Consider the following 12,790-nt stretch of genomic DNA (forward strand, 5'->3'; position numbering starts at 1 on the left):
TAGAGGGGGTGGTAGCTTATCAGATAAGGTACAGTATTATCATAGCTTTGATCATTTGTTCTCAGTATTTTGCAGTACACTCACCTGGGACACAAGATTAGAGGCATGTTTTTCTTTTCTACAATATGATGTATGGGGTTAGTGCTGAAAGTGTGGTTGAAAAGTAAGAATGTGTTGTGTGAATGAGCTGAAATGCCTCTTAGTCTCCAGGAAATAAACTGTTACGTCACAAAAACCTTTGTGGATGAGTCGTTTCCACTGAGAATTGCGGTCATGCTTTTACTACATAGCTCATTTAAGAATCAAGTTTCAAATGCATTTTTTTTAACTTTTATATAGCCCTCACCTCGTCCATGTCTCTCTGTTTGTATTATATCTGTACCGTGCAGAGCATGCATGTAAATTAACTTGTCCAAAATAAATCCATATGGGCACAGACTTCATACTTTTATGTGTTGTGTTTTGTTTGTTTTACACTTGTTGACATTAATGCAGATAAATATATCACAGACACAAGAGGGGGAAAAGTATTTGGATTTATTTGTTTTGGATAGTACAACAGCCGTGAGTGAGGGATGAATGGAAACAGCAATGATGTTACTACCGGTGCATAGAACAACCCACCTCACCTTCTCCAAAGGCGTCTGCCACTTTAGCCAATGGGCTTTGAAATATCTCTTTGGCAAATTTGAGAGACTATCATCCTGGATTGCATCTTCTTCAAATTCTCTATACAAAAATACTAGCAATGTTTTCTCTTCTTGCAGAACTTCAAAGGCAAGGAAAGAGGAAACTGAATTGGCACTTGGAGCTACAGGAGGATAGAGAGGGGGGGAGTGAGCTGCCGATACAGCAGTAGTAATTCAAGTCAAGCTACCTGCTACATGTTGATATAGGATTCATACAATTGTCCTATTTTGAATGTCTTTTTTTTCTTCCCCTTATCACCCTCATACCTGGCTCATTCAGCACTAACATAACAGATGCATAATGGATGAGACCAAGACCTAGATGTAGAAAAGATGCTCGAAAATGATAACTGACATTCAACATTTATAACTGGCATGTTGATACTGACACCACTCAACAGCGGTGACACATCTGAGTCCCTTTTAAAGTCATTCTACTGATGATCAAATTTATTTAAAAAAACAACCCTAAATCTATAAACGGCACATGGACACTAATGGGGGGAATCTCATTGTTCAGCTGATTCGTTGCAGAATGTGGACACGAAGAGCAACGTGGGGAACACAAAGTGCTTCAGAAAGGTGTGGAGAGCCGTGGGTTGTCATTAACTAGAGTGAGTGGTGGAGAATATGGTAGTGGTAACATCCTGGTTTCTGTATTATGTTGCCATTAATATTAAATCCACAAAGTCCCACAATGGTGATTTGGATAACGTGAGAAATTAGGATGAAGCACCTCCAGCTCCACCATCATCACCAGCTATAACTTTTCATTGAAGTCAAATATTTTGTTTGAAAATCCATTGTAGTTTCTTATGTAACAATCATCAAGCACTGTTTTCTGGCACCAACAATGAGAGCCGTAACAGTCTTAAGTTGCCAGAAAATGCCAGATGGTAAGCAGATGGACAAAGGCAGCCAATGAGAGGAGCAGCTATGTCTGTCATTTCACTTTTTTTTTTTTTCTTTTTCCTTTTTTGGGGGATTATTTTTATAATTCACAAATCAAAAGAACTGTAAGGTCACGAAAAGGAACTGATGCCGCATTTAGCAAATAAATACTGCGTGTCAAAACTAACATTTCTATTTCTGCAGACAATAACACTTCGCTTTGTATCCACTTTAGGTTGCCATCCGTGCAGCTATTGCTCTTTCTTCATAAAAAATAAATAAAATAATAATAATAGTGTGCAAATCATTCGGGGTACTTCACTACAATATGAGGCACTGTCTCATAAAGGGTCACCAGGGTCAGATGCCCCAAAGGTCGATTAAAAATAAAACTCTGTAAAACATCTAGATATAATAATGCTGCTTTTTCTGTGTTGAGAAGAACCTGGAATCGACCTTCTCTCATCGTGGTGGCACGGCACTCTCAGTCTTTTGGATTATCGTCACTGTTCCCTGTGGGACACAAGAGATTGGAAATAGAAGGTAAAAATATTATATTTATGTATTTGCCAACTTCACAACAAAAACAAATTAACCAGGAATGCCCTAGATCTACTTTGTCTGTGTAATAAGCCACATCGCTGCAAATATTAGCACTTAAATATTAGATTTTAGGAATCTTTAAATCCACTTTGTCTTTCAGCTGTTTATATTAGCTGCATGTGGATCTTTGCTTACAACATTACAATGGAAGCCATCTTTCAATAGCCACATTACAAAGTAGGATCAGTATTTTAAACTGAGGTGACGTTTAGTGGAGTCTCACAATTTTAGAGAAACTTTTACTACTACAAGTTGGACTAAAAGGCATTTTTACCTTTTGCTGAGCTCATCTGGGAGTCGCAAACATGTGTGATAGAGAATCGTGACACCATAAAACGATTAAGTGCTACAGCGGCTGGTTTAGGTGCCTCGGGACTGTTGGAGAGAGAAGTGGGTGTTAACGCGGGCTCAAGTGTGGTGACAGGTGAGGATGGACAGGGCTCAAAGGACAGGTCATCTTCCAATTCGCAGTTCCCACCTGAATGCACACAGAAAATCATAATCGCTTTGTTAAATGCAGTGAGAAAAAAAAATGAGGCTTATTCTTTGCAACATATTACATCCTCACCCTCTTCTGATTTGTTTCCATCTGTTTGTTTAGAAACACAGGGTGATTCACGTGACTGAGCTTCAAGTTCAGGGTCAGGTTGGGGCTGCTGGTCAAAGTTTTTTGTCTCTGATGTTTCCTCTCCACTGGCCTCTACTTCTGTTGAGAAGGAATAGTCGGCCAGCTCTCCTGTGGGGCTCTCCTGGAAGGCATAAAAACCAATTAAGTGATTTAATTTAATATAATAATCTCCCCAGTTTGTACAACGTTGACCTATTAAAATATTGTACCTGGTCAAAAAGGAACACTGTGACATCATCAAAAAAAGACACCGCTTTTTTCTTCCTCTCCAACTCCTCACAGAAGGATTCGGTGAGCAGGCCGGGCATCTTCAGGAGGCTGCGGAGGTGTCTAGCCCTGCTGCAGTCACTCACCACCACCGGCACTGTGGTGAAATCCTCCTCACTCTCCTCACTGTCTTCATCTTGAATGTTGTAGGTCCTCAGCTCTTCATCAGAATCGCTATCATCCGAGTCATCTTCATCCTCTGCCTCCTCCAGTGGAGCTCTTACATTCTCTCCACAAAGCTCCAGCAATGATGAGGAAGTGGACAGGTCAAGAGGACCATTGGATTCTCCACACAAACTGTCTTGTGAGTCACATTCCTCTGCATCTATGTCCTCAAATTCTTCCTCATTTATTCTCGCACCATCCCCTCTGTCGTCTGTCTCCTCGTTGACATGACTGAATTCGGGTAGCTCCTCCTCCTCTGTGGAGCCATCACCATTTTCATTTTCTTTGGGGGACTCGTCATTGTCATTGTTGGTTATGGTGGAGCCAGTATGCAATGACTGGGAATTGGAGCAGTCTTCTCTCCTGCTCCCCTCTTCCCGGGCATCCTGGACAGTGGAATTTGGCTCAGATCCAGTGGCGGGGTTAAGCTCTGTGGAAGGTTCGTCTTCTGAGTGCTCTGTCTCCAACCCAAGATCATCATCTGCAGGGGCGGTCTCTTTGGTCAGGCAGCCACCCATCTGTGGAGGAAATGGTGACAGCATAGACAACCCAGGGGTGGGAAGAGAATGGGGTGAACTATTGTCAGCCTCTGAGAGATTCACCAAAGCACAACTTTTGATGTGTCTCAGATTTGTTAAAGTTTCCCCATTAGCAAACTTCTTTTCTACAGCATGATTATTTCCTAAAAGGCTTGGTTTCTCAGCAGGGGGGTGACAGTTACGTGGACCTGCAAAGAACTTACTGCCGTCCTCTTGGGGACTCCTCTCATCATAGTCAGAAAAATAGGCTGAGTCCCTGTAGGGGTTCTTCTCAGTTAGACTTTTTAACTGTACCTCTGAGTTGCTTGTGGAAGTGCAGACCCCTTGTCCTAAACCCACCTGCAAAACAAGCTCGGATTCTCCGCCCAGCCTAGGGCTCCTCTCACCACCCAGGGGATCTCCAAGCTCTTTAAAAATAAACTCTGGAGATTCGTTGTTCTCTGTGTCATAGCCGCTATCCAGTGATTTGGGCAGGACTGGGATATTGAAGGGATCAGGGCTTAAGGGGCTTGCCATTGATGAAAACATGTTGTTGGTGTCTAAAGAGTCACCAGCTGTCTCTGGCTTCTTCTGCGGGCTGAGCTCTTCCTCCTCTATCTCAGCATAGTCGAGGTTAAGTCTGCAAAGATCCCTGAAGTAATATCTGTAATGTCATCTTCTTCCTCACTGTAGTCACCAAGTTCAACCAGGCATATGCTGGAGTCTCTTACGCCAACTCCACTATCTAATGTTCTGCTTCTCTCAGGTGTCTCTGCATAGTTTAGCTTCTTGTCGCTCAGATCAAAAGATACTCCTGTCGAAATGCCCTCCCAGATCTTACTTCTCTGCTTATCTGACAGTTGTCCTGCTTGACTAGCCTGAGGCTTCCTAAAAGAGGATGGTGATTTTATGTGGCTTGCCTCAGGTATCATTGCAGGATACGTTCTATCTCCATAAAGAAATGATTGCGTTTCATATTTTCCACCCTCTCTGTCTCTGGTATTTATTCTTGCATCTGTGAGAGAATTGGTACTTTGCACATTATCTTTAGTTGTGTTCCTTTCCACTTGAAAGGCATCTTCCTCTTTTTCTTGGTGGCATAAGTGAATGTATGAGCCTAAATCAGTTGGTTTGCTACAACTATTACAGTCAGATCCTCTTCCTCCTCCTTCTGAGGCATCACAAGATCTGGAGCTGTGGAAGGTTCTGGTGGAAGCTTTGGTTAAAGACCATAATTCAGTTGTGTTTGACTGACTGGTATACTGCAGATCCAGACAGCTGTCACTTCCGCTGCCTGTCTGCCTTGTGTCAAAGCTCAGGCTGTTATTGTTTGCAGAATGGTTTGAGATCCAGTTTGTGGCCTCTCCCTCAGAGAAAAGGTCGTCCTCGATTTCTCCACTTCTCTGTTGACCCAAAAGCACGCCGTCAGCAGTTCCTGCATCAATTCCGATGTGGTTAACAATAGATAGTCTCTTTCTAAGATGACCTACCATATTATGGCAGCTTTCATTAACTGTGCTATGATTTGTGTTTGCTTCAAGGTAGGGATCACAGAACCCTAAGCTGGGGCTACTGACTGCTTGTGATAAACTGCGTGGGTTCTCTAACTGCTCCTTAGACTCTGCTGGCCTTTCTGCAGAGTCATTGAGATTGGACGAAAGGCAATTTTGGGAGTGGCCTAATTGTGGGGGGCTGGTGCTGTATATGTGTCTGAGCAGTGGTTCCCTGGTTAGCTGGCTAGTGGGACTTGAATCAGAGTCATAGGCAGTGGATTTGATGTTATCAGCAGTAGACCAGTATGCGCTGGGTTGTGCTGTGGTTGAACAAGTTTCACTCTCAGATAACAATCTACTGTCACTGACTTCTAATCCTGGGCTGTAGTCCACAATGCTGTCATCCAGGTTAATGTTACACTCTACTGGTTCCTCTATGCGAATGTAGTACTCACTGCTGACTGAGGGGCTGTGGGCACTCAATACTGGAACCACACTCGGGTGTTGGGGTTCATAATAGGATGGGGACATGCTTGAGGTAAGGCTATCAGTCTTGCAGCCCCCTGTGGTGCTTCCCTTGCTTGAATAGTAGATATCCTGGTAATGTGGGTTCCCTTGGCCCAGTGGACCACTGGTGGAGGAGGAGCAGTAGGGTTGCTCAGCTCGGGCCTGCTCCCATTTGTATTCAAAGTTGAGACCGTGGCTGGTCTCTGTGACAGTCAGTAGGTCATCACCTGTGTCAGAGTGGAAGCTGTCAGAGAAGTGCTCCAAGAGGGGGAAGGAGGATGAAGCAGAGGAGGCCAGCTCCACTGCTTGAGTTTGGTCTGTATTAGGGGCATCAGCTGAGGCTGGTGTAGGGGTTAGAACTAGAGCTGTGGATGTAGCTGTGTGAGAGGTGCTGCCAAGCAAATTGGGTCTCAAGGCATTCCAGCGTTGCTCAAAGTCTTCCTCAGCTTCACTGGAGCCTTTGGCACACAAGTATGTGACCAGAAGGTGTACTTCCTCACTGCTGGGTCTCAGCTCTGGCTGCAGCCAGCAGAACTGCATTACCTCGTACCTGAACGGAGAAGAGGGACCGAAAAGACCACACACACCTTCAGGCTGGAAAACACTTACTGGTATCCTAAGATATTTTTGTTAAAAAAAGAAGAAAAGTTCAGAAGCAACATTTAAAAAAAAAGGTGATATAAGGAGAACTTCAAAGTCAGCACTTTATAACAACACCTAGCACTTATTTACTGCACTAGTCAATAGCATATACAGCATAGTATATGAAGGAGGTGCAGTGGAGATGCTGACACAGTTAGAAGATGTTTATGCTTTTCTTTGTGCATCTGTGTGGCTTCTCAGTGTTTGTACCAAATAGTTTAATTCCTTAGGGAGCAGTTTTGAAATAAAAAATAAATAAAAAACAATATCTGGCAGGCTTCCCAGGTAAAGATGAATGAGGTGATTCGGATCTGGTCGATGCCAAGGGGATCATAAAGAATAGGGAGAGTATTGATCATCTGCCCTTGGTAGCAAAGACAAATGTTGCTACAATGGACTTGTATCAAAATAAATAAAAAGATATAAAACAGGAAAAATAAGGTTGTTAGAAACTCATTGGTCAGTTTGAACTGAAGGCTTACCAGCATCTAGAATCTATTTTGTGTGGCATCACTAATGTATAAGCTACTAGTCTTTTCTGAGTGTCAGTATTCACTGTATGTACAGTAGGTTCTCCTGAGTGTAGTTATGTGTGGATGTCTTACCAGCGGTCAGCCAAGGGGAACTGGAGCTGGGGTTTGGGTAGTTTAAGCTGCTGTTCCTTCACAGCATATGTCAAGACCTGTCTGTCAGAATAGTGTCTATACGGCTGGTTTCCCAGCTCAAACAACTCCCACAAAGTCACCCCAAACGACCTGAAACACACAAAGAAATCTTTTAGGTTGGTCACTTCACATATTCCGGATAGAAAAACTTTCCAAACAAACTGTTCCACTCATTCGGTAACCCTTCAGACGGCTTGCCTTAAGTATGTGTGAACTCGAACTGTAGCTTCGGTAATCTGCAATAAAAGCTTCCATTTCTCTCTCTTTACATAACTCACCATATGTTGCTGCTTTTGGTTTGGTCAACAACCAACAGGTTTCCATGGACCTCGTCTATGAGTTCAGGTGCAATCCAGCGCAGGGGTACCCAAATCTGGTCTTGTGTTATATAATAGTCATCCTACAGAATTAAAAAAAGAGATATTGAGTACTAGGAGCATTACTAGCAGTCTTTAAAAATTACAGATATTTCAAAAGCCTGACCTTGTACCGACTGTGAGAAAGTCCATAGTCTCCAATCTTAACTGACATTTCTGATGTTAGGAGGCAGTTTCGCAAGGCCAGGTCACTGTTGAAAATAAAAAACAACCAACCCCCCCAAAAACTGTTAAATAGAGAGATAAAACAATGCCACTTTTATTCAGAAAGACGCACTATGTGCAACAGTGTAGCTGTTATTGTTTTCCCCTAATTAACTCTCTGTCCATGTGTGTGTTACAGTCTAAGCCTGTTCCTTAATAATTTAACTTTTTGGTATTTTTATGTTTAAAAAAATGTTTCTCTTGGGATCCGATCTAGTTTAAAAAATTGCAGCTGAAGTGTCTTGAGAAGAGTCTGGGTGATTTTTCTTTTAACCTGCACTAGAATGTTGGCACTTCCTTTTTTACAGCAACATACAGTAATGTTGTCAGTTAAAATTCAGTGATAAATGACAGAATTATACAATTAGAGTAACATACATATCACCTAAGTGCGTAAACACACTCACAATTAAGTCAGTAAGTGGAATCTCACCTCCTCCACAATGGGAGCTTTCAGCCTGGCAGTCACTAATTGGTTGCTATGGCCACCACCACTGCATGGATGGTGGAGTGAGAGCGAGAGGGGCTCGCCCCCAGCAACAAAATCACTGATGCTGGAGTTTGTGACAACTACTCAGGCAGCACCAGGATGTTGTTGCCAGGAGAGACCAACAGGTGGCGCACAAACCATTCAAATAGATTCTTCCTTTTAAAGCTCAAATTCCAGAAGGTAAAGGGAGCGGGACTGACACACATACCTGTGGATGAAGTTGTTTTTGTGAAGGTGCAGAAGCCCTGAAGCAATGTCACATGCCATTCTCTGGAGGATCAACGGGTCAGGTGTCTCAGAATCAGCTACTTGACAGCTGTGGAGGTAACTCTTCAGATCACCCTAAGAGGGGAAAAAATATGAGAACATGAGACACACTGACTTTTCTTTAATTCTGCAAACAAAACTAAACAAAGAAATTAAAAAAATATATATATGAAGGACTGAACAAACAAAGTTGGTCATTAAAATGTGTCTTACCATAGGGCAAAACTCCATGACCAACAGAAAAGGAGTAACCTCTGTACATTGTGCCAAGCACTGCAAGAGGGCAGGGTGCTGGAGGGTCCTGTGAGACAATTTTAGAAGGTATGATTGTGCAAAGACCATACCGGTAATAAAATAAAAACGTGTGGAGTTTCTGAAGTTTGATAAAACTGACCGGTATGGCTGGACCTCTTCAAGAAATTGCATCTGGTCCTGGACACTGGCACTGGCCTTCAGCTCCTTCACCACCACCTGCGTGGTGCTGAGGCCTGCATTGACCTCGCCCAGCAGAACCTGCAAGATTTAGCCAGCATCGATAAACTGTAGATTTAGAAACCAAAGTAAACATAAACTAGGAATGGAAATAGTGTGCGAAACAATCCAGGAAGCAAGGTAAAATGTAGGGAATCTAATGTGGCTGTGTATTTCAACTCTTCCCCTGTGGAATAAACTCCCCGATCGAATTAGCCTCACTGGAGCATTCAATATAAGAGTAGAACACATTTTAAAAACCACGTATTATAGTAAGGAAGCTGCTGTTTAAACTAGAATATTAAAATAGTAATATTGAGTGCAAAGGTGTTTAAAATCCCTCTATCTAAAAACTGCGTGAGTGTATGCTTTCAGAACTAAATAAAAGTTTTACCTTGCCAAACCAGCCATTTCCAATCTCCTTCAGATAGAGCAGACTGTGGCGTCCAAGGTCTGATGATTTCAGCAGTTGGACTGGAAAAGAGCAATAAGAAAGACATACAGTAAGATTACTCTCAGACAGGAAGAAAATGACGGCTTTAGCATCAAAGAAGTGACTAAAAGAAAAGGAATCTTACAAGAACAATTTTCAACGCACTGAACGAGGTAAACGAGTAAAATCGAAAGTTAAGAATGCTCTCTGCAGAAACAAAAAGAAGCTGAGCTCCACAGCAGAGAAAAAGAAAACTGAAAACACAGATAAGGCAAAAATACAGAAACCTCTCTGAGCAAAAGAATACATTTCCTAAATAAAATGTCACATTTACTGAAGAGAAGCTTGCCTGAAGCCAAATAAATGTTTTACTTTCCATATAAATTAAATTGTCCTTTAAGAACAAAGAATTTTTTTGTCACGACACAAATTGCAGCAACACCATAATTCTACAAATCATCCATCTTATGCACAAAATCAAATACCTCCATGGATCTTCATATTTTAAGTATGAAGATGTTGAAAGGACGATGATGATGGAGCAGCGGAGCGGCCAGCCACTCTGAGCACCGTCACAGCGACTGAGTCCGAGTCCCAGGCTGAGATGAAGTACTGGTTCAGAGTGTGAGAACCAAGAGCCCGTGGCCCCGGCCCCAGCCCCAGGCAACTTAGCCTCATTGTGTGTATGTGAGAAGGAGCCCACGGTCACAGTGTGTGTGTGAGCGCCTCGGCAGGATTTAACCCTCCGAGCCCTTGCACAGCTGAACAAGCTCACCGCGTTGCCTCTCCCCGTCTCCACCGAGCTCATCCTCCAACTGGGACACATAGAAAAAACACATACTGTCCTCATCTAAAGCTCTCCAGCTGTCGAGCAAAGGCCGAAATCCCTGCTTCCTATATAGGCTTCCAGCTACAGTACACAGAAGAGCAGACAATCTTTAAGTCCGATCTACTGAACCAAAAAAAAAAAGATGAGATGAGATTTCTGCCCCGGCTTCTGGTCATGTATCCCGCCTGATGTGACTGTCATGTATGTTGGTTGTGTGCCGTTTGACACGCCACCTCTATGTGCAGCTTCAAGACACCCAGGAGTGACATAAGGCCCCCATAATGCCCCCCTATCACCCAGGACAGCAGCATTCCTCAGCCAAACATGACACAAACACTGCTCTGTCCACAAAAAAAGACCTCTGTCATACGCATTCACCACCCCTATCTCTCTGCTCTTAGGTCCTGGTGCATGCCACCACCCTTCCCCTGTCTTTCCTCATTCTGTCACAGACCCCTCACTGTATTCTCCTCATAATGCCAGTCCTCCGCTTGCGCGTTCCATGGACGTTTTAGCCAGGCCTTATGCTCCCCCACTGCCCAGCCGGTTTAAAACAGGCCCATTGTTTGGTTCGCTCACTCACACACACATTCACAGTGTCTCCTGGTACCCAGTGCACCAAACACACACTTGCAGACACACACACACACAAAAGTGGCACACAAGGCCCATTCTCCACTGGATCGCTGGACAGAGGTTGTGTCACAGTGATAACAGAACAACACTTCTCCACCCCAGCCTCCAAGCCTCCACTACCCCTGCTCGACAGAGCAACAGAGAGAGAGAGAGAAATTAAGAAGTCATATTATTCCAAATGTGGAATTTATGAGCGTGAGTGTGCATTCTTGTCCTACTATTGGCATTTCATGAAAAGATGCAACTGAAAATACATGCTAACACTTTAAACATGGATTTTGAGTCAGCTTTGAGCTTCTATAGGGAGTCTGAAAGTTTGACACGATCTGTTAGACAAAAGATTAGAGCAACAAGTGGAAAAGAAGAACTCTCAGATTGTTAAAGGCAAACATTGTGCTGTGTGTTCAAACTGATGTATGGGTTCATATAGAAAATATCATCCATGCCTGGTGTATAAAATATACTACTGGTATTTTCTTACCAGTAGTGAGGATAATTCATTCACCCCATGCATGCTAGTGTGAGGGTAGGCAGTTTATGACATGTGAAGGAGCTTCTGATGATTATGTATGGGTAACAACAAATGTAAAACATCTATTCAGAAAAACCGAAAATATCAACTTTAAAGGAAATATACATTCTGTGTATCTTCAGTGCTTAATTGTGTGAAATATACATGTAAAAAAGTAAATCCAATAGTACAAAAGGTTCAACTATTTATAAAGAGGAATGAGTCATAGAGTGTTCTCCCTCTGAATCACTGGAAGGAGTCAATATCACTCTTTTCACGATCTCGCCTTTCGCCATTTACCCATTCCTCACCCTGCAACACCTGGACCAATCATACAGCAGTAGCTATGGGGGAAAGAGGCGAGAATAGTGATTGGCTGTGAGCCTGAGGCTGCCTTGTCCAATCATTGCTGACGCTTACATCCTGGGACGCTGAGCAGCAACTCACCTCCCTTCTAGCTGAGCACAGTGCAGCGCGCACAGCCAGTGAGTCATACAGGGTGAGGCACTTTGAGCACCCAGGATCTGACTTGCACTGAGATCGACAAATATATACACGTCACATCAAGGCGAAAGCGCACTTGAACATCCCGCGTCTGAGGTAGAATGTCGTGAAATAACACAAATATAGAATTATCAGCTAAAAATACCAAAATAACATGAAACACTGTTCTAAAATAAGATGATAAAAACAGAAAAAAACAAACCGCATTCATGTGCTGGAACATGGATTTAACCCTCATCTCATTGCCTGGGTTCCATGCAGATCACAGAGCATAATCTTTGACATATCTCACTTTTTCTCATATTTTCATGACTTTTTTAGGCAATTTGTTCCTAATGATTCCACGTCCCTGTTTTCCCTTTTTTGCTTTAATTAGTGCTTTTTAAAAATACATATGTTCTGGGGTCTCAGGAGACCCCAATTACACCTAAGCAGTTTTAAAAAAAAAAAAATAGAACTATTTATTTAGTCAATGTTTGCCATGAGTCTCAAATGGGAGTATCACACAGTTTTCACAGAGGCGGAGGCACTCTAGCAGTGATTTTAAAGAAGAAAAACTCAGATGTCATTGCCAGATGGAAACTTATCAGAACATTGGAGACATCAGGTAGACATGTCTACCTGAGACAGATAGATGCCCTGGTCCTGCCACATATGAAAAGGAGGGCTGATACTGTTGCATTGCAAGCCTCAATCTGAGCAGCAATGACCCCCCCTGGGCAAAACTCCATCTGCTGATGTGACTGTCAAATGCTAGGCTGGACAATCTAAAAGGTGTTACCTTTGCTGCTGAATGCAGAAACTGTTTGCTTCCCCTGTCACATGCCAACATGCCCTGAGCAAAGCATGAGGCTAATTGGGTGCTACAGTGTAACTGCCTGGATTTTGTGTTTATTTTTTGCTAGTTCCAGTCTCTGTTAAACTGCAGTTAGAGTCGGTTTACATTTCCAGCAATAAGTCAGACTTGCTTCAGTGGGTGTTGGTCGATTCTGTTCATGGA

The 12,790-nt window shown here is 43.0% G+C and overlaps 1 protein-coding gene across 1 annotated transcript in view; it reads right to left on the minus strand.

The window, feature by feature from the left end:
• Window positions 1-522: 522 nt before the first annotated feature.
• Window positions 523-12,790, minus strand: part of LOC120744294 (serine/threonine-protein kinase LMTK2-like) — a 29,766-nt gene continuing 17,498 nt past the window's right edge. Inside the window, 12 exon segments of the mRNA XM_040048591.1 lie at window positions 523-2,093; window positions 2,458-2,661; window positions 2,752-2,932; window positions 3,021-4,378; window positions 4,381-6,311; window positions 7,009-7,158; window positions 7,347-7,468; window positions 7,552-7,636; window positions 8,348-8,481; window positions 8,620-8,707; window positions 8,801-8,919; window positions 9,272-9,351. Of these exon segments, the coding sequence (XP_039904525.1) occupies window positions 2,065-2,093; window positions 2,458-2,661; window positions 2,752-2,932; window positions 3,021-4,378; window positions 4,381-6,311; window positions 7,009-7,158; window positions 7,347-7,468; window positions 7,552-7,636; window positions 8,348-8,481; window positions 8,620-8,707; window positions 8,801-8,919; window positions 9,272-9,351 (4,481 nt within the window). The 3' untranslated portion in view covers window positions 523-2,064.

The sequence above is a fragment of the Simochromis diagramma genome, unplaced genomic scaffold (assembly GCF_900408965.1).
Source record: "Simochromis diagramma unplaced genomic scaffold, fSimDia1.1 OVJJ01000321.1, whole genome shotgun sequence".
Taxonomy (NCBI): Eukaryota; Metazoa; Chordata; class Actinopteri; order Cichliformes; family Cichlidae; genus Simochromis; species Simochromis diagramma.